The sequence below is a fragment of the Molothrus aeneus genome, chromosome 4, assembly GCF_037042795.1.
Source record: "Molothrus aeneus isolate 106 chromosome 4, BPBGC_Maene_1.0, whole genome shotgun sequence".
Taxonomy (NCBI): domain Eukaryota; kingdom Metazoa; phylum Chordata; class Aves; order Passeriformes; family Icteridae; genus Molothrus; species Molothrus aeneus.
The window spans coordinates 15658525-15681364 of NC_089649.1; the positions used below are offsets into that span (position 1 = coordinate 15658525).

At 38.6% G+C, this 22840-nt stretch overlaps 1 protein-coding gene across 1 annotated transcript in view; it reads left to right on the forward strand.

Moving 5' to 3' along the window:
* SLC10A7 (solute carrier family 10 member 7) overlaps nt 1-22840 on the forward strand; it is a 136614-nt gene that overhangs the window by 44715 nt on the left and 69059 nt on the right. Inside the window, exon 5 of the mRNA XM_066548955.1 lies at nt 1752-1790. Coding sequence (XP_066405052.1) covers nt 1752-1790 — 39 coding nt within the window. The remainder of the gene's footprint in view (nt 1-1751; nt 1791-22840) is intronic.

A 22840-nucleotide genomic window follows, 5' to 3' on the forward strand; every position in this document is an offset into this window, starting at 1 on the left:
ATTATTTTAAAAAATCCAGATATCTACCAGATGAATCAGGAAGGAGTAAAAGAAGTTTGATAATGGGCAAAATACCACCATCTAGTATCTCTTCTTTACACCTTTCCAGACACAGAATTTCTCCTGGAAGAGGAATTGCAGCCTGTTTTAAGTAAAATAATGTGATATGTCTAGATGACCCCCAAATGAGGATTGGTAGCCATGTTCTAGGTTTGTTTGGATGAGTATAGTGTGTCTTTGCCTTGCTACATGAAAGTGTTAGTTGCACAGCTTCAACTACAAGTAGAAAATCCTGATTTAATTCACACTTGTTGAAGAATTGTTTATACTACTCACGCTTCCTTTCAGCTATGATCTCTGGCAAGAGAAGCTGTTTGGACTTGTGCCTCCTTTTTTTTTTATGTTCAAAAAAGAAATGCTGATGAGAGAGAGGTGTTAAAATATGTTACTGTAGTTTACAACTGTCAACTATAATGTTTTATTTAGCTGTATCTATTCAGATGCTCCCTCCACAACATGGAGTGCCATATGCCATTGTCCCTGTTAGTGAGCAAGTCAGCAAGGGTTTCCCAGTCTGCATTGTTTTTGTATTTGGGCCACTGAGGAGCTGTGGTCCAGTGCCATCTTTTATTGATAGGGCCAGCAGAGGAGGAATCTAATGAAATTATCAAAGCTTTGAATTAATTATGAACTTGAATAAGAAAGCTAAGCTCTCTAGAGCCAAGGATCTCATTACCCATTCATTTTCATTGCATCCTCTTATGGAGCAGAAGGCAGGTTCAGCTACTGCTCCTACCCTGATTTTGGACTTTATTCAAACTTGCTCAACTCACTAACAGCCTCTTGTTATTAATCTGTGGCTGGAAGTGTCCAGGGCGATTAATTTGACTATAAACCGGCGCGTAAATGTAGATTTCCCTCCTCCCTTTCCTCTTACCTTTGCTGTGTGACTTTTCATCATCAGACTGGCTGCCATACAAGAGTTTCTGTTCTTTCTTGGTAATTGGGGAAAGCTATGCAAGACTCAAGTTTTAACTTCCTGGAATTTAATGAGTTCATAATAAGACATAATACTGCTATCTTATATTTCCTGGATATTTAGGTAAGCACAAACACTTTTTAAGTCATTATCAAAATTGTTCATTTTCTTATTTTAAAAGACTTTGGAGTGAAAAGTAATGACATTTTGGCCTCAGAAGTATGGGAGACTGTGGGATTTCTTTTGTTGCGTTTTTTGTTATTCCTATTTTATATTTGTTTGTCAAGCTACAGGAAATTCTCTCTGTCAATATTATGATGAACTATTAAAGAGGTTTATTAACCAGATTAATATTTCATTAATATTTTAAGTGTATAAAAATGCAGTATTTTAGTTAATTCAGGTAATGTTTATTTTAATTAATAGTTCAGTATATGAAAATGTTCCTGGCAAGGTAGTGAGACCAAGCTTGTGTGTAATATTCTTAATTCTTGTGGATATTCCTTTTCAGTCGATCGGCAAGGATTTTCTTCTCCTCCTGCTTTTGTCCCTTTCAGCACATTATTTATGAATGCATAAACCAGAATCCATCAGTCTTCATAAGTTACAGGCGACTGGCAATTTTTTAAGCAGTGGCTAACTGCCTGATGGTCTCTGTGTATGTGTGTATTTGGAGACTCTAATAGCTTGGTGGGTGGGGGAAGGACATTTTATTCCTGCACTGTAGCTATTGCACCATTGGTGATATTTATCCTTTTTTTTTTCTCTCTAGGCAGCTGCAATATTTAATTCCGCTTTTGGAAGTTTTTTGGTAAGTAACACAGTATTTATAGCAAGTGCTTTAATAGTCTCATTTTTAACAGTATCATTGGTGTGTTTGTATTTTTTCACATAAGCATTGGTGGATTCAGATGGCAAAAATTTGAATCATTGTCCAGTTTATGTCACCGTGCTCTTAAATACAGATATTGCAATTTCTTTTCTTTTTGTTAAACTCTTGAGAAAGGTAGTGAATAAATTGTCTCTGCTCATGGTAAATTAATAATGTGTAAACACATCTTCATTTTCTCCTTAATGGGTTAACAGAATCTATTATTATGCAGATGTTTCAGACATGGGCATCAATATATTGATTTTTCTAATAAGGCCCATCAAATACTCATTATTTTCTATCAAGAGGCCATGGATTTTGAAAAGAAAACATGACCCAGCTGATCAGAGAGTAGATGCTAATTTACTCAGTGACTTGTCATTTGTTTAGCATATTTTACTGTCAGTGAAGCCACTCAATGTCTCTGAGGAACACACTAAAATAGCTGGATATGGGAAGGCAATCAATCCAGCTGGAAATATAACTGTTTCTTTAAAAAGCAAAAGCAGTATTTGTGGTCCTGACGGTCTACAAACATTTGGAAAGGACACAGTAAAGAACACGAAATATATTTATGAAGAAAGGAAGAATAGATTTCTTTTACTGATGTGTTGCTTAGAGAGATACTAATTGAATGTTAAGTAAAAAATTATTTTATGTGTTGACTGATTGACTGATTGTTTGTTTAGGCAGCTAATAATTGAATTTGCTCTTACTAAAATTTATGCATGTTTAGAAGTAAGTGTTTATGATGCCAGTCTTGTGTCCCAGTTTTATACTGTGATGTATAAAATGAATGAATGATAAAAGAATCCAAATTACAAAATTGAAATAAAAGCTGTGAGTACAAAACAACTCACTTTTTATTCATGGCTTTTTTTTTTAATATTTTTTGAAAAGCTGACTTTTAGAACTGTAGGTATATGGAACTGTACTAGCAAGAGACCAAGTCACATGGCATTTTGCAGTTGTGTTGTGCTGCTGCATTTTTGAAGGACTAGGCTGAAATTAAGAAGGTGGATATATGTTTTTTGAGTATGGATGACCTCTCACAATTTAAAATATCAATTCCCAACTACTTGTCTTTTGTGTTACCTGTAATATTTTCCTTCTGTGGGGCTGCCTCAAACTGTGCAAATGTTGGAAAAACTCTGAAGTCTGTGTGTGTATGTGAGTGATATTTTCTCTTGTTGCTTGGCACGAGCTCCTGTCTCCAGCTTTCAGTTCAAGAGGTTTCTGTGAATACCCAAAGGCTCAGTTCAGCTGCCACTTGGAGATACTTTTTGGCTTCAAGTATGAATTTAGGCTCCACTGCATCTGACTAAAATGCTGGCTCCTAGTAAATCAACAGAGACATATTTTCAATTTCTAGTAGCTGTTTGCAGCTCTTTGAAGAAATCTGAGCTCAAGAAGCTGAGTTAGTTTTGTTTTCATGTAATACTCCTAATTTTGGTTTTGGTCTTAGTTCATGATCCTTGGAAAGTTCTGCTTACGTGTAATTACCTCATTTCACTTTTTGTTCCCTTCAGGTCTTTTTGCAAATGTTGGAGCAGCATTGCAGTAAACATTATTCTTACAAAGTTCCCAGAAAAGACTTTTCAAAAATATTAAAGATCAGCTAGAATGAACCATAGTACTAACTGATTTTTTCTAATTACTGATTTTTTTTTTTTTTAGAATAACATAGTAAAGACACTGATTGCTATTAAATTACAAATATATCCACACATGTAAACATTTGTTATGGTAATTCTACTTTGAAATCATGGTTAGGTAGGGAATACATGTGCATGACACAAAGCAAATCAGAAATATGTTTACTGAGTGCTTTGTTATTACAAACTTTTCCAGTTATGAAGTTGATAGGAAAGACCTTGTGGTTGCCATGTGATAGTAGGCCAGGGTCACTAGTAAGTAGACAGAGTTGTTTACTACTATTTTCACAGTGGTGTGGGTCTACATGACCTTGAACTGAGCTGCTCCAGATATGGAGCACTGGCAAGCATGTGGTCACCTACAAAGAAAGCTTGCTGTTGAAAAACTGGCAAAGCATTAAGTACATATGTGTTTGTATGTGTGTATATACATATATATAGTTGTTTCTTTGAAGTCAAAACCATTCTATAAAATGTAAAAACAATTGACTTGTTTCTGAGAACATAATGGAAATGGTTTTGGGAAACCATCAGTTTGTATTGGTGCCTAACTTATAGATTTGGCTATGGGTGGAGAACCTATGTCCTTCCTGTATCTTCAGGATGAATCTAAATCACATCTGCATTTTTTTAAGAATGTCTAATGATAAGCTGTATGTGGGCAGGCTTAGATGGAGTTATAGACCTTTGTGACCAAAACTTTATGGAGATTATTTGGAAGGCTCTGACCTCAGCAAGGCTGAAGTTTTTCTTGTGTTCCTTGTCTCACCAGGTGTAGCATGTGGGCAGGTTTTGATGCTAGTGACAAAGCCAGGACAGTGTTTTCTCTTTTCAGACTATGCCCTGTGGCCCAGTGCCTGTGTGTGATAGTGTCAAACAGGCTGATTTAAAAGGGCTGAAAGATGTGCTGTGCTGATTACTCTCCTGCCCCCACCACTTTTTTTTTTCCCTTAAGACTCAGGAATAGTGTTGAGAAGTTAAATTAAAGTAAGTTGTGGAACAAAATGTTTGCAGGAAAATACTGGGTATAATTTTAGAATGATACTGAGATCAGCTTATTCAGGTGAAATGGAGCATCTTGTGATATACAAGATGAAGAAATGCCAAATATATCTTGATGAGCAGGAGTGCACTTAGATTAAGGACCTGGGGGTGTTTCCACTGGTAAAGAGATTTACAAAAACTGCCAGCCAACCACAAAGTAATTCCTTTTAAACTCCACCAAAGTCCATATTCCTATAAACATACAGACAAAGCAGTACATGGAATGATATGCTATATATTTACATTATTTTATTGACTTAGTTTAATAATGTCTCAGGTCTAATTAAAACCCAGTTTTTGAAAAAACTAATTGTTACAGAAAAGTGTTTTTATATAGCTAGATTAGTAATAACTAACGATAGATGAATTCAATTTACATAAATTTCAGCCAAGAGAATATTTAGGCTCATACCACAGAGGATTGCTCTGAGCTGGGTAGTTAATATCATTATCTCCTCCCCTCGTTTAAGCAGTTTGGTTTACAATAATTGTGGAACACAGGATGTGATTTCAGATTTTCCTCTTAATGGGGTTTTAATATAATCTGGTAGTGTTTTACTCATACCAAGCAGTTGGTTATCCCAAGGTTGCATGCACATGCTAAGATAGAAAGCACTGTGTTAGCTGCTTCCACTTGGAGGAGAGGATACTTTTGCACCTAAAGGCTGAAGAGATTGCCTGGAATGTGAAGTGTAGGTCTACTGGAATTGTTAATGTTGTATGCATTGCCATGCTTCCTAAGCATTTCTATTCTGCTTCTAAGAGAAGAAGACAAATACTTGCAAATATACAAATCACAGAGCAATAGGCAGGAGACTGCAAAACATGCTGTGCTGCTGCTTGTTCCATGGTGTTTGCCTGAGTGGTTCAGCTCCTTTGACTTTGTCCACCTGTCACTGAGGCTGCTCCTGCCCTGGAGGCCTGCTTGGCTGAGAGCTGCACTCGGTTTGCAGTGACAGTGTAATGCCTTGTGTGTGGGACATGGACTTCCAGAACTCTGTGTCCTCACAAAGTGCTCTGCACTGCTAGACTGGACCAGTCTTGTCTAATCCTTCTGTCTGTCATGAGTCTCCTTTCTGCTTGAGACTGTGGGCTGGGAATCCCATAAGAATATCCAGCCTGTGGTGTGAGTCAGTGTAGGCTGGCTCTTTGGTACCTTGGTGTTATGAACAGTTGGTGTGAAAGGAGCAGCCATCAGCTTCACCTTCATCAAAGAACTGAAACTGAGATCTGAAGGTCTGTGGGGACAGGAAGTCAAGAGGAAAATAGAGGATTCTGGGGACTCTGCTCTAGTGACCACTGGGCTCCTGAGAAAACAGCAAAGCATTGTTTAAGACTTCCTCCAGCGCTGCTATTAGCTGTTCTTTCTCTGTTGAAACATAATAGATGAAATGAGACACTTGTAAGGTGCCCATCATTCCATTAATCTCCTTTGTCCAAACTAAGGATGTGTGGGTTTTTTCTGTTTCCTGACCATCTCTCAGAGGGGACAGAGCTGGTTCATGCAGTTCAAAAAGCTCAACTAATTTTTGGAGCCGCCCCATGGCTCACCAAATATAGGCTAGTATTTTTATTTAAATTGTCTTCCAAATGCAAGCTAAAGCTAGCAGAAAATAAAGTTAGCTTCTCACATATACCCAAAGCTTAGTTGGTTAATGAAAATGTATGGAATTCTTATCTAGTCTGCTTTAGCAGGCATAATGATTTACACAGCCTGACAGCACTAGTGCTGCAAGTAAATGCATTAGTCATAGTGTCCATTTTTCTTGCAAATTTGTGACACAGATTTAATTATGGGAATGACCAGCAACTTACAAATCTAATTTTGGTAGGCTGAGCCAACTTTTTTATTTTAATAACAATGGATTTTTTAGCAATGATTTCATTACCATTTAAAGAAATCCAACAATATGGAAATAACCAATTGGCTGAACTTATTTACTTTATTTTATCTTAATAGATGTTGAATGGTTTAGGTTTATTTGGGGCTTTTTTATTATCATTTTTTTAATCTTAGTTATTTCTAGAGTAAATATCCTTATCTGCCTTAAGTATTTATAGTATAAACACTGTAAATATTTTTCTAAAATCAGGCACATGTTTGTATACCCCTTTGTTCCATCTTAATGGTGTCTTTGCAGTATGAAAAGGGGCAGAGCAGTCATCTGGGATTCCCTTTTTACTCTGCTAGCTGTTTACAAAGAAATTTTGCCAGGAAGTCTGTTCAGAACAGGTGCTGAATTCTAGATTCAGTCTTGTTTAATTTCAAAGTGGAGCTGCTTTATGGAGAGCCACTGCACTCTCAGAAGTGTCCCTCTTGCTCTGTGAGCAGTACAGAGGTGCTGCACGTCTGCGCTCCGAGCTTGATCGGGGTAGTTCTCCAAGTCCTGAGCAAGTTCTCCCTCTTAATCAGCCACTAGGGAAGGCACCTTATCCTTGAAGGATTGTTTCTTGCATGAGTGGAAGGGGATGGCACACCTCTGCAGCAGTGAGTGTTTGGTCCAGATAGTATGGACCAGGCGGGAAAAGTTTATAATTTAAATAATCTTGGGAGCCACTTGTGTTGCCTTACTGTAACTTATTTCATGATTGGTGCTCAGATTTGTTGTTATTTAACATCTTCATTTTGATTTCTGCTAGATGCAGCTGAAATCTCAATGAAAGCTTGGGCATCATTGGCTATTTCCAAGTTTTTTACCAAGTAACTTCTCAAAGTGTGTAAGACTTCACTCTCACTGTGTACTCAAGTTCCAGTGTATAGCATGCTCAGTTGAATACCTAAATTTGAGTTAGTTCCTTTTGGTACAAGGAAGGCAGAATAACAAAACTTCCTGTGAAAGACAGCCTTTAGCATAGGCTTAAAGACATACATGATTATTTTCAGGGATTGCTGGGCATGTGCACCCATCCCAGTATTCCTTTATTGATCATCTCTCTCCCTCCCAAAGCCAAACTGACAGAGTGGGTGTCAGATACAATGAGATGTAGAATTTTTTACTAAATAAAACAATAGTAAAAAAATCTGCCTGTCTATGACTAATGCTGAACTCCTTAAAAAAATGATAAAAAAAGAAAAAGTATAAAGGTGCAGTATTCCAAAAGAAGTAAATGGGATCTTGCTCCCAAGGGATTGAGAGAAATTGGGTAGAAGGATAAGTGGAAATGTGAGTATTGTAACACCCACTGTGTGGTCTCACTGATGACACAGTTGGTCTGAAAAGAGATTTAAGTCAGTAGGGATTTGCAGAGCCAGCCAGCACAGAGAACCAGTTAACAAATAACACTGCTGGTGGTTATCTTTGATGTGTTATAGAGAAGGAGGGTAGGTAACAGTAGCCAAGAGGAAAGAAAATGTGCTGGCAAGGTCTCAAAAAAGACTGTCCTCTAGAAGGCCAATGATTAGTCCCTGTATTTTTTTTTTTTACAGCTGTCAAGAGGAAAATGCCTTGAAATCTACCTAATAACAAAAAATGAAACCATTAGCTGTCAAATGTGTAGAAATTATGTGGGCTGTAGCTTGTCTCAGGGCTTTCTCAGTTTTCCCATTAGCTTTTGCTAGTGATCATTTAATTCATCTTGCTTGGTCTTATGGGACTCAAGCAGTCAGTTCTGCCAAAAAAAGTTTGTTTAAAGATAGCAATAAGTAGGCCATTAAATACATCTCTTTGTATTATCTTTGAGGCCAAAAAATAAGCAAGTGCTACCTTTCTAAAGATAAATATTCTGCTTTTCCCATTTCCTCATATGACAGCAGACAGGTAGAACTTTTTTTTCTTGCACCTACTTTTTTTTGGTCAGCAACCTCATCTAGTGCACTCACTAGGCACGGTACTCAATAATGGCTTTTGAGACAGCAGGTTGAATCCTGCCCCCATCATCCCTGTTTCCATGGATTAGCAGGCTTTTAGGAAAAGAGAGAGCTGAGGGTATATGTGCCAGTAGCATTTCTTGAGTTAGTAAAACAAACAGCAAAACTAGATGTTGCTGGAGAAAATTCAGTGACAGAACTCAGGGTGTTTGTTGCACTTTGGAAAGATGGTGTGAGAGTTGAAGCAGCTTCACTCTTCCAGTCCAATTGTCAATTCATGAACTGCAAGGTAGAAGGGAGAGAAGGTCCTATTGTCAAGACTGGACACTCAAAGTATCTTAAACTTTGTGATCTGGCATGTTTCTTCTGATCACATAGCGTGGGGAAACTCCAAATGAAATGTCTCTGTGACTGGTACAGTCATCACCACAGTTATCATTGTTAATGGAGAATGAGCACTGGAAATTTGCAAGAAGCTTGATTCCATTTTAAATGGAAGTTGATGAATTAGAGAATCAAGAGTGCCTCTCTTTGGTAACTATTATTTGGAGAACATCTAGAGAAGGAAATATATGTGTTTATTTTATATAATCAGGTGATTGCTTGGATTAGTATGTAAATAAAATCTACTGATACAGTTTTAGAATCAGTTTGTCTAAGATTACTTATGTCATAATATGCAATTTGTCATTGTCTTTTCTGGTATGAAAATATTGCATTTTTGTTAAAAGAATATGTTTATTTTGGGCTATTTTTTCCTGATTTTTCTTGCTGTGGTTATTGGCCAGAGCTTGAAAGAAAAAAAAAACCAAACTAACAGCCAAAACCCACAAATAAAAACAATTGTCCCATGGTTGAACTTGTGTACAGATCATCATGTTGAAAGGTCATGGGTTTAGTTTGTAATGTTTTCTTGTCTTCTGTATTAGAATGGTTTCCTTTCTTTTCACTCCAAAATAAAGAAAGTGAAACTAACAGAAATATCACCTGTTCTGTTCTAAAGTAAGATCAGGGTGTCTGACTTCTAATTAAGTTACTGAACTTTGTATCATGGAATTGTGTCACATCTCTTGAAATTAATTTTAAAAAATCTTTGCATTGAAAAGCTGCTTTATTTGCTTTTGACAACTACTTGGAGAAATATATGTGTGCTTTTTAAAAAAATAAGTGAAAATGTACACTGCAAAACTTTGAACAGTTTATTTGTAAAGCAAGAGATTTAAAATTCTTGCAAGAATTTAGTTGTGTCTGTAGGAACCAAATGTTTGAATGTATTGGTCCTTTATGTTAGGAAGGTTGGTGCATCAAGTAGAAATTGAGAAGGGAGGCACTGTGAAAGACAATTTGGTTTTTATTTTGCCCTCTCTAGTATCTTTTAATACTAGAAGAAGCATTCCTCTGCATTCCTCTAGGGCTGTGGTTGTACACAAATATGTAGTCATTTGGCCTGATTTAAGGGTAAATGTTCCCTGCAGACAGATTTGGAAGTGCACAAAATATGTAATTTTCTCCCTCACTTTTAAAAAATTCATCAAAAGGAAATGAAAATGTTTTTAGAATCTGCTGTTAATGTTCTCCCCCAAAGTTTTAGCTTCTAATTGAAATGGAGCAATGTTCTTTCCTCTGTGCTGCAACTTTTAGTCACCTGCATAAGAAAAGTGTGTGTGGGGTGAGAGGGAGTGGAGAAGAATCATCCTTTCCTTGGGAATAGGGTTATCTAAGCCCCTCTTTTGTGCTTGATTAGGACTTTGAACTGGTGCTGCTGCAAGGAGCTGTTTCACCCAGCAGCGTGTGTGTGCTGTAAAACAGGAGCTGCTGTGCTGAGCCGTCACCTGCACCAATCCATCAGGGGGCACAGAGCTCTTTGTCCTTCTCTGGCCCCAAATGTGGATTCAGTAGCTAGCAAGAGTTGACTTCTAGCCTGTAGTACAAACAGCAGTACCAGTGCTGCATGCTTCTGTACAAACCCCCTTTTACCTTTAGTTAACTCTTTGTGGGAGGAACACACCCAAACCACGTTAATTTATTAAGTTTTTGGTCCAGAGCCGGTTAAATCTCTGCCTGGGTTTTGTTGCTGTGGTTCTTCTCTGTCTGGCTGAACGGTGCCTGTTCCAAACTCGGCAGTCCTCAGTCTCTAGGGGTGAAAACAAGACGGATGTCATTATTACTCCAAGCTGAGGGGCTGGAAATCATTCCCCTTGCTGTCAGGGTGACAAATACTGTCTTAGTGGAGGTGCCAGAGGTTAGGTCAAAAGCTCTCGCTAAGTCTTTATCTCAACTAGCAAGCAAGGCATGGTAATAAAGCTGGAGCTTCCTTTGGAAATTGTGTTTATTCTTTATTGTGGGCTTTTTAAAAGTCAGTTTTGGGAAGCCATCATGACCTTCAGTACGAGCCAGGAGTAGTTAATGAATTCTTTTTTCTTTAACAGCTGTACTTGTGTTGTTGTGGAGAGGCTCCCTTCATTATTATTTTGCCTTATCTTCTTTGTAGGTATCAAAACAATCTTCAGCTTTCATCCTTAATGGCACATACTTGAAAAGACCATTGATTGTGGAGGAGGGAGGGAACTGTTTTAGTTTCTGATCTGTCAGTGTGGCTTCTTTTAACACTGTTCTGTCAGTGGCATAAAGTTTTCATTTTAATTTCTTGTAAAAAAAAACCAAGCACATAAATGCCCAACAAAAAAAGAGCACTTCAAAATACCAGCCCAGCAACATCCAAACCATCTTGGAGGTAATGAGGCTCAAGCTTGCTTATACAGTTTATCACCTTTTTGGCATGGCACATGAGCAAATGCACTTCCCAGCATCTTGTTTCCTCCACCTTCATTCCAATTCTCCACCCAATTCTCCTCCAGATTACTTTTCTACAATTATAAGTAAATTGTTGCATTTCTTGTTTCTACTTCCTAAAAAGAGATTGTATGAGAAAATTCTTTTTCTGAGATATTTTCTGATGGTACCTTCTTGGTTGCTCCAGTGTAACTTATTGCAGGGATGTTTATGTGCTGTCCTCTCCCTGAGAGCTGGTGGAAGATCTGACTAGATGAACATCTGACTTTATTTATGACAAACTCAGTATTCTCTACAAAGGGTGAAATGATTGCCAACTTGTCATTTTTTACTTTCCAAGAAAAAGAATTATTTATACTTGTATTTAAATTAGGTGACCATGTCAGATAGAAAATTTTGCCCATTGATATATGAAGATAGGTTTTTCATATTATCTTCTGTCTTTCAACCAGTGTATTGAAAGCTCAGCATGGGACACTTTCCTTGGATATATTTATTGGTATTGAGTGTTTAACTTGGCTGAGACTGTGCATGACTGGGAACAGCTTTTTGCCTCACATAAACCTGCTGGATGAAAGCTGCCCATGGTTTCACCCCCTCTGCCTACTCTTTCCACATGCCCTTGTACTGTGGTAGCTGCAGGTGCCAGCATGGATGCCCACCTGAATGGAAAAGTCATTCTGGCTTCTTCCCCCTGGTGCATTTGAGGCAAGCTCTGATAGACTGAAAGTGCACACCTTGCTATGCCTCATTGCTTAATTGTGGTCTGCTTTCTCAACCACATTTTTACTACTATATGGAAAGCAAATGTTAACTATTTGAAGGAGAACTATATTACATAGAATTAGATAACATGAATAATGGGAAAGGGTTTTTGAAAAACTCAAACCTTTTAATAAAATGAAATGTCAAATATATGAGCATGTCTTTCAAGTAGTGATCAAAAAATGTGTGAAAAGTTTCATATCCTTTTAAAAGTCGAATGATTATCCAATATCATAAATTTTTTTTGCTGGATGGACAGTACAAAGATGAAAGAAAATTTTATAGATAACATTGCACTTCACAGCTGACTGAAGCAGGTGTTAGAAATGCAGATTAAGTATACTGACTAAAGACTATATAAATTTGAAGTGAAAATGCCACTGGTCTACTTGCAGCTCTCTGCACATGTGAAGTTTCAGGTAGTTAAATTATTAATTTTATTGTGTGAGAGAGTGCAGCAGTTAGGGAAAAGGTCCTTGTGCATTTATGATTTAACTTTTCCCTTGTAATCTTTTTAATGTTAAGTGATGAGCAGCTGACAGAATTTGCTTCCATGTTGAGTTTTGCTTGGAAAGAGAATACATAATGCAGGTAGATAAACCCACACTGTAGGTTTATTTGCCAGTTAGGTGTTTTACAGGAACATGCAGTGCAAATAGACAGTTGTGGGTAAATGGAATTTCTGTAAAGGAAGGAGCCTGCATTTAGCAGTTTTGCTGTACAAATCTGCAGACACTGGGAAATCTGAATCTGGTCCTTCCACACAAAGTGGCACAAGGTGTTAATTAGCAGCTCAGTCTTTTTAGGACTTCACAGACTTTGTGTAGACATTATTCTTCATGATGTACAGGGTGGTGTGAAGCATGGGAGGAGGGCATTGGGAGAGGAGTGAGGGTGTTTCCTTTCAACAGCTCAGTAACTTGCTAATAAACTGTACTAGACTGTGAATTTAATTTTGTCATGACTTATCAGGTGCCTGGAGCTAGTAATCAGTCTGTAAGAGGCCTAATTCTTGGGCAAATTAAAATTGGAAGTGGATTGGAAGGCAGAGCCTCTTAAAGTGAGGAGCAGTACTGAGGCCCCTGCTCAGCACATGGGCTGCCAGGGTTGTTCTCACTCTGAACTCCTGCTAGAAAAGTCTGGTGGGACCCCACAATAGCCCAGCATCTGACTACCCTGGATCTGCTGCTTCTGAAAGTATGCTGTTATGCAAGAACTGCCTCTTTGATTTTGGGTTGTTGTTTGTTGTGTTTTGGTGGGGTTTTTTTTGTTGTTGTTTTTTTTGGGTTTTTTTACATAGACAGTCCTGTTTTGTCCATCAGCTCACAGGGCATGGTATTTGTATTGGCAGCAGTTCTGCTCTGACTGGAGGAACTAGTCCATGGTCTGTAAATATTCTGTATATGGTTGTGAAAGTTTGGTTGTAATAAGTGAAACAGATATTCAAGAGTCTGTTCAGGGCATCCTGGGAAGGAGAAAGCATGCAGCTGGAAACCAGTCTTTGGAAATTTGAAAAGGCTACAAATGAATCTAAGATTTTTACATGCATGTACTTTATTTTTTCTGTAAGAACAAATAAATCCCAGAGGTTGCACTGTTCTCCATAAGCACCTAGACATAGCTCAATTCCTTTCTTGTTTCTGGTAACTGGTGCTTAGAGGCACATGCTTTTGTTCCTTCAGTGGTGATCACTGGATCTTTCCCTGTGCTACAGAATGGAGCTCCTACAGTGGGTACAGAATTATATGAAGTTATATTCAGTCCCCAGAAAGGCCACTTGGTGCATTTGTAACACAGATAATGCACTGCAATGAAGCCTTTAGCAAAATAAGTGTCAATTTTACTGTAGCCTTAACTCTTGTTTAGCATTTTGGTAAGGTTTTTGTGGTCATTGACTTTGAGAAACAGCTTCTATCCATCTTCCTGACTTTGAAGGCCAATTAACACAGAGTAAAAGACTACAGATTCATTTTATAGACTGTGTAGTGTCCCCAACAAAGAACTGGTACATGAACTCATGTATAAAATATATTTATTACTATTGCTTTCCATATTTTTAGTAGGTAGTTAAAATATAAGCTAAGAGCATCACTGTAACACAAACAGCTTGCAAAATAATAAAATCTCGATGAAGCCTAATATTTATAGAGTACTGCCTTACTGCCTAGTTTAGTCACTCAGTTAATAGAAGTATGGTTTCGCTGCATGCTTTTTCTTTTTCCTCTTCCCCCCTCCCTTCCCAGTTACAGTGTGGGCTTCCCAGCAAAGCTGGCCCATTTGCAATTTTGGCTTGCAGTTTCAGAATCCAGTCAGTGTGTATATGAATTCAAGTCAGAGAACTAAAATAGAATCTCATCATTATTATAATTTCAGTTTGCTTACCCTGAAGCAGAGTTAGTGGAGGGCTGTTCCTCCCCATGTACATGAAAGTCTGTCAAATTGGGATCTGTCACTCCAAAGACATTTGGAAAAATACATTATGAGAGTCTTACTACGTCAAGCTGTGGCATAATTATTGCACCATAAATGCTTACAAAGCATTATGCTGCATCCTTTTTTATTTTTCAATCAGATTTCTCTTAACTCTTGGGATTAAAATTGTTATGCTAATTCAGACAACAGCACAGTCCAGTGCCAGCTGAACTTGTACTGAGACCATCCCAAGCCAGTGTTATCAAATAATACTCAGAAAACTATAAAGTCTGTAATATATGGTAGGAGGTATAATTTGTTTTATTTGCTGTTGGTATTATTTTGTAAGCTGTCAGAAACCCTCCACAGCCTCTTCCAAATAATTACTGTGCTTTCCTGTAGGAGCAGTAAAGGACCATGGCTGAGAGAAGAGAAAACCACTACGATCTTATCAATAAAGCTGTTCAAACACTCTAGAATAATAGATATAGGACTTGTAGGTGTATCTTTTTCTGCAGGGGTGCTTGCTGTCCCTAGGCTGTCCAGTTAATGTTTTGGTCATGTACTCAGGCCATGGATTTCCTAAAGCCCTGTCAGAGTAAAAAGTTTCTTTCTCTTTGGAGAACTAGCGAGGGGATGATCCATCAGACATCAGAGCTTGGTCAAACACTGAAATGTCCAAGCAGATTAAAAAGAGGTTTGTGACAAAGCAGGATTTTGGGACAGGAGAGCCCTGGAGAGCAGGAGGTCTAAATTAAGATGATCCACTGGATAAGCAAGAGAGGATGGGCAGATCTCTGGGGATTGTGCTGGCTTCCATGCAGAAGGAAGAACAGCAAGTTCTGGCTCAGCCTGAACCAAGGATGTCCTGAGGCAGCCCTGACCTGGGGGCTCCTGTTTCAGCAGCAGGGTGCCACCCCTCAACTGTCCTGCAGATTTCTTCCCTCTGCACCATTGCCATACATCCTCTGCCTACCTGTTGTTCCTCACTCCTGGGGTTTCTTCTTCTTTTTTTCATCAGAAACACAGAAGGCTTTGTCCAAATAATCATTTGAGAGCCAGCACTAGCATAACTTGTTTATGCTGAGATGGGAATGTAGCTCTTCAGGGTGTTAATATCAAGTAAAAGCTGCTGTGGTGAAAAACTTTTTAATTACTTTTTCCATACTGATTCTGTTTACAAATATCCCAACAGAAAAAATAATTGGTTTATGGCATTACATGATGAAGTTCAGTTTTCGTGGGCAATCAGGCAATAATCTTGTAGAGGATTTGGATGCTGTTCTCTAGGTTTTACAGGGACTATCTTAAATCATGGTGAAAAGCTAATCAGCTGGACTAAGATGTTGAGGCATTCCTTGTGCAGTTAAGAGTCTTTTTGATCACCTATATATTCATATTGCTTCAATGCAAATATAGCAAATAAAGGAATTATTTTGAAGTGTTCACCTGCACTAGCTTCCCTGATCTTTGTAGGGGAACATTTGTCCTTCTGCCACTCAGGAACTGTGGTGCACATCAGATTGTACATTCCTGGCATAGTGAAGGTACCATGTGGGCACATTAAAAGCATGTGGACATGAATGTTTTTGAAGTTTTTTTTTCTGCAAACTGTAGTCCAAGAATTAGGGCTTGGTTGTGAAAGGAAGGTTTTTCTTGTGTAATTGTTTCAAAGCCTGTTTGAGTGAATGTGTCCATGTCTAGAGTTTACCTTAGATTGGCTACAGCAACAATGCCTGAATTTACCCTGTACTCCACATATATATACCACAAGCATTTCAAAAGGATTTGTTCTTTCCATGCTTTCCACTGACATGTGCAAAAGGGGATTTTTGCTCTGCTATCCAGTAGTTGTGCATGCAACTGATTGTGTTATATACAGATCTATTAGCTTTGCACCAGTATGAATATTTGAGTCATACAGCTTTATTTCTTAGGCCATAAGCTCATACTGTCCATGCTGGCAGTAGCATCTTGCATAGACGACATTACTCTCAGGAGCTGGATTCCTTTCTTCCCATCCCATTTTATAATGTGTTGAAAACAGCACTGTACATGCACCAGTAATAGAGAGGGGGAGAAAAGAAGCCTTTCAGTGTAATTCTTACAATAATGTCTTTATAGGACCCGGGATTTTTTTTTATTAGAAATGCTCAGAGTTTTTGTTGTGTAAATTACAGAAGAAACATTCCTGAAGTCCTTAAGAAGGAACCATTTTCCCCTGCATCATGATAAATGTAGCAATTGTGTGTGTATACTAGAATAGATCATATTGAACATCCCCTGAGCTCCGTTTGCAGACAAGTCCTATCTCCACCATGACAAAATTCCCAGAAGAGTTTAAATTATTAATGCTCTGGAATCTGCGGGGTTCAGCAGATATGTTCAGCGTTATTGATGGCAAACTTTATCCCTTTATTCCTAAGACACATAATGAAATAGGGAGTCCCTCAAATAACTGCATTTTGTGTTTAGGCTAATTTTGTAGAAGCCAGTGGGCTTTGCCTTAATGTGTGTAAATACAATTTTTCTGGTTTACAGCAGATTGTGTGGTAGCTGGGAATGAGACTGATTTGGCACTAATTTATGAATTCTTCCAGCATTCTCTGTGTGCTGCACCCTGTGCGGGCAAGATGCTCTAATTACATCTACTCTGTATAATGAGAGCTTTTAATGACAATTACTGATTGTAATTACGGATGTTTAGGGACCATTCTTTTCTAGCTTAAGATGATGTATTGACTTTTATAAGAGAAGACTTGTATTTTCACTTTATGCAATATCTCTCCTTTCTCCCCCCAGCCTTCTCAACTGATAGGCTGACTGGTGAGGCTGCTAAAGTATTGCCACAGAGAATTTTTGTTCGGGTTATTTCACTTCAGCAGATATAATTTTTCACTCTTTTTTTTATTTCTGGATTCATATAGGCACTCTCACATGTTCTTTTTCATAGCAATTTAGTATTTGGAGTGATGTTATACAAGTTGCGTTTGTTTTAGGTGACAGGACAAAAGTCCTTCACTCTGAATATTTCACTGCCATGTTAAGCAAGCCCATTTACAAAAGCTTCATTTTTCTCTTAATATACTGGTATAAATGCCATTTTAATATGAGGCTGTTGATTTTATATAGGAGTAGGTTTTATCTTTGTTCCAGATTTCAATTGGGTTAAATTACTGTTCACTGTTGAAATCACTATTGAAAAACAGTGATTCCACTTGCAGTCCCAGATTGCAAACTTGCTTTGCAAGGGGTCTGCTCATTTTTTTTAAGTAAGGCTCTGAGACTTCTCAGTAGCTGTTGTCTTGAAGTACAAATAAAGATTTGGGCAGCTTCCAGTTTAATGGCCACTCGAGAAAGCAAGATATCAATAATTGAAAGAGCAGTTTAACACTTGTGTGGAAGAGACGGTTTAAAGAGTTTTTTTTTCCTTTCACTTTCATTTGCTACTTTTTAGGTGGTTTAGGGATATCTTTCTTTGCTTTGGGTTCTGCTGCTGGCAGTCTTGTTTTAATATGGGAAGTGAAGACTTCTTGTAATTCCAGGGAAGCAAAAGCAGAGTTGTTGTTATGCAATTAGCAGTGGGATGGGGCTGGGAGACAGACCCAGTCTGAGTATTAAAATCTCCCTTTCCATTTTGCGTGACTTGCTTGTGCTTTGTTCTGTTTTTAAATCCTGACCATGGCAGCAGTCTGGTTTGTGAGAGAGCTGTCTTAGTGAGAACATGGTATTCCAGAACATGGGAATAGAAGTAAGAGGTTAGATGGAAAAGAGGATGTACCAGGCTGTGCTTGATCCTCGTGAGTAGAGGAAACCTGAGTCCTCAGCCATGGAACCAGGATCTTAGTCCAGGGAACAACATTACATAACATGGGTGCCAGGGAAAATGGCAAACACAGGGGAAAGTGCTGGTGGCACAGCCTCTCAAGAACTGTCTGTGAAAAGTGACGTCTCCCACTTTCAGTGTCCTGGGAAAAGTCACAATTAGTTGAAACTGCAAGAACCTCACACAAAAATAGGAAAGGGACAGAACTGGACTGCTGAGGTTCTGACCAGGCTTGTATCTCTGCAAGCAAGTTTAGCCTTGGTGGAAATGCTGCCTCAGAGAACAAGGATTTTGTCCAAGGCTTAGCTAACCTGATCTCTATGCTGATGATTTTTAGTTTATCTCACCTCCCTACCTCTCCCCCTCTAACTTAGTGATGAGTTGAGACTTTGATTTTCTAATTGTCCTTAGCAGGAAGCACTTTTCAGGAAAGCAAAGGATCACAGACTTCAGAAAATGAGTTTGTTTTTCAGAAGTCTTATACAGCAAGAGATTTAACCTCAGTAAAATCAGACTCCTGTTCCTTTGTTCTTCTATCACTGCTTTTGGGAATCTTGCATTTGTGCCAAGCCATTTTTCCTGCCTTCTTGGCTCAGTGGGCTTATTTTTTGGCATTGTTTGACTTCTCATGCTTACAAAAGAACCAGCCCATTCAAAACTGACTGACTACCAAGACTATTTGTGTGCCACAAAAGATGTGGAGTGGTGGTTTCAACTCCCACCCCATGTCTCTTCAGTTCCAGTATTCCTTTCCCAAACCTTCCACATCTAAGTAATTCAAAGTCCATGCTACAATTAGTGAAAAATATGCTGGTGTAGGGGAGAGGGGTCACCCTGGCGTGTTCTTTGCTTGGTGGCCACACCATCCACTCGATGTCAGCCCTTGGTAGCAGAGGGAGGTTTCTGGTTGTGTTGGCAGAAGGTGGTGGTGGAGGTCAGTGTAATAATGGATCATCAATGGAAGTTCTCTTCACTGTCATCCCTAAAGGACAGGCAAAATTTGTATCACAAGGACTAGAGAACGACTAGGAGGATGGCAAATGGCTGTATAGGGCAACATAGTATTAGGGAGGAAATAAACTTTTGAACTTACACATGTACTTAGATGCTTGAATTGCTTTTTTCTCCTTGATTAATGGATGTTTTCTTCTTAAGGAGTACTGAAAATGTGTCTGAAAAAGTAAAACTGAGTGCAAAAAGTAGGCAGGGATTTTCTGTTTGACCAGAAAGAAACACTTTGAAATAAGTTGGTAAGTGGAGTTAATAAATTTCCTTGCTGGAAGTGACATCTTGGATGTGTAATCACTTTTTTAGAGACCTGTCAAATTTTTCCCTGTAACTGGAGGGATAAAAATTTGTTTTTTTTTCTCACAAAGATGTGGTAGCCTTTTCAGGAATCAAGCTGGTGAGCAGGTTTGAGAGTCTGTCCTTTGCTTGTCAGTGTAACTGGAGACTGTTAGGCCAGATACTGTTCAGTTTATGGTGCAGGCCACAGTAAGTTCTTTCTCTGGGGTCCTGCACGAGGCTTGAGTGGTGCATGTATAATTTTGTACAGCCCTGAACAGTGATGAAATGGCTGGGAGAGAAGTATTTCATGGAATGCTTAGGATAGTCAAGCCAGAGTCACTTTAAGATGAATTTGGGATTATTAGAACTGCCTTGATTTCTATAGGTTGTTCAGGTGAGCGGAATTACAAAAGTGAAAAAACATCAAAAAGCAAAGTTGGCCTTTTAAAGGAAATGTTATGAATTTCGATATAACCTTGTTCAGAGAAAAAAAATGTGGCAGTAGAATGGATGCTGATGTGGCTCCAAGTGGACATTTGGCAGTTCTGTGTGTTTTGGTGAGAACATCCCAGTAGATCACAGTTCTCTGCTGATGCCTGGAAACACTGAAGATCGCTAAACTTTTTGCTTTGCTGCTTACAGCAAGAAATGTGCTTTAAATGCTGAAGTTGTGAGGGATTATGTTTCAATTAAGCATATGTTTTCCTTAATGGGAAATTTAGGAAAATTAGGATTAATTTCCTAATTAATAGTGCACTTCTAGTGATCCTGGTTCTGAGGATCTTTTGGTAGACAGTAGCAGGATGCTCAGAAGGAGAAATGTTTTGTCCAGCAACTGTCAGTTTTTTTGTAGACACTTCTGTGGTTTTTTTTTTCCAGCACTTTCAAAAGGAAAGTGTGATCCAGCAAAATGGGATTTTTTCTTTTTTTCCTCCTATTTTAATCTGAGGTGCAATTCCTCACAGACTTCTCTGGTGACAAAGTCAGTTTAAGAGGTGACAACCCTGCTTTATGCTCCTCTCATGCTGCAAAAAAAAAAAGGTGCCAACGTGTTGGTTTATTGGGCTGTGTTTCAGACCAGAACAGTGAAATGAGCTGAGTTCTAAAACAAAACATAAAGAGGTTTATTTTCCCCACTCGATCATATCTGTGATCCATTTTAGAAATGGTCTCATGTGTGACTGAAGACAAGAAGATGGTTAACTGTGGCCAAAGGAGAGGAGGCTAAAGATGACAATTTTTGCTGGAGGAGATTGAAGTGAAACTGTACCTTGTGTAAACTTAAAAGGTGGAATTCTGCCCTGATGGAAATCAATGGAAAGGACTGGTCTGGTGCCAAAGTGCAAGGTTTCTTAAAGTAATGTTTTGCTACAAAGCAGAAGGATTAGAAGAAGCAGTTACTTTTTTTTGGTAGAATTGTTCTTCTGGGGTTTTTTTGGTAGTGTATTTTGAAGTTTATCTTGTCAAGTATTGAAGTGCTCCAAGCTACAGCCAGAAAATAAACAATGAAGCATGTTTCATATCGCTCTCATATCGACCTTATCTCTCTACGACTACGTGAAAGGAGGTTATAGCCAGGTAGGGGTCAGTCTCTTCGGCCAAGAAATAAGCAGTAGGATGAGAAGAAATGGCCTCAAGTTGCAGGGGAGATTTAGATGGATATTAGGAGAAAGTTCTTCTCAGAAAGGGTGGTTGGGTACTAGAAGAGGCTCCCCAGGGAAGTGCTGGAGTCACCATCCCTGGAGGCATCTGACAGACATGCAGATGTGGCACTGGGGAAGGAGATTTAGTGGTGGCTGTGGCAGTGCTGGGTTTATGGTTGGACTTCATGAACTTAGTGGTCTTTTCCAAACTAAATGATTCTATAATTCATTCCATTCTTATGGTTAAAAAAGGGGAAATGCTGTAAGTTGATACACTTATCCTTACACAGTCTTTCTGATAATGTCCTTCTCATGATTCTACTGGCTTCCCTCCCTGGTAATAACAAAGCATGTACACAATACAAACAAACCATGTTCCCCTCCTTCCAAATAACAAATCATGTGCACAATATTGTATCTTTTTATAAAGAGGATGAGTACCTTCCAGCTGGAGAAATGTTACTGCTTTCAAACCCCTTTTGCTTGAATGGAACAACTGCAAATATTTTTAAGACAAAGTTACATGCAATAATTTACTTGTCAAATGTTGAAGTTAAGAGTTTAGGTAAAACATATGTAGTACCAAATGGAGGTATAAGTAACACTTAATATATTGTTGATATTGTATTTTTTTTTAGCTGTTTGAGGCTTCCAGATTAATTTTTGAATATCTGTGATATGTCACACAGTTTGATAGCAAAGTTAAGACTTGGTAATATTTCTGAAAAGTACAAATATTGCAAGAAATAATCCAAAGAAAAGTCTGCTGGAGTACCCAAATGAGATGGAGCCTGGACTCTTCTTTTTGTGTAAGAAATTGGAGGAGAAATGCCTTTTGTGGGTACCAGTGATGTATCAGTTGACTGTGGGCTACACGGCTCAAGAGGACTTGTGTTCTATCCGATCTGCTCGATGAAGCAAAGTGGAAGAATTGTCAGTCCTTATTTATTCACAGCCAGGTCTTCTTATCCCCTAAAATGTAAATAAAGGAACAATCACCTCTGTATTTTTCATTGCTGGTATGAGCTGTGGCATACAGATGGAGTGTTCTTTGTTTCTCCTCCTAGTAACCAGCTTTATCAAATGCCACCTCCTGACTTCCTGATGATCAAGCAATGGCAGTCAGCACAACAATGGCATTTTGTATTTAATGCTTCCTTTTAATCCATTGTCTTTGCCAGCCTGTTTTGTGCTAAATGCTTTGAATGCTCTGGGTGTGCACTTTACAAAGCTCTGTCTCAATTCCTTGAACTCTGTAAATATCTACCTAATCCATTCTGTTCTGGAGCCCAAGAGCAGATAGGTGTGCTTGTTCACTTTGTGCCATCACTTGTAACTTCTGTGACTCTTAAAGGATCTTTATTAAAAACCCAGAATGAAAAAAAAGCAGGGGGAGGGGGAGCCAACAAAACCAGACAAACCCTATCATATATCTATCTGTCTCTTGGCTTCCTTTTCTGTCCTCTGGGGTTTTTTAATGTGTGTCTCATAAGCCAGGTTATAGACTTGTGGAGGAAGAGACTGCCTGATAAATACATGCAGTTCACTGTGCATTGGTTCATCTAACCATTTAGTGCTATTGTAAAACAAATAGCATAAATAACTCTGTTCCAGTGCTGAGTCTTCCCTGGTAATTTGTAGGTAAGCACTTATCTGGGTGTTTGCAGTTTTTGTTTCTCCTGTATGTGTGTATGAAGGTTGCATACAGATGAAATAGGAGACTGATTAACTGGCAGTGTAGAAAAATCAGTGCAACC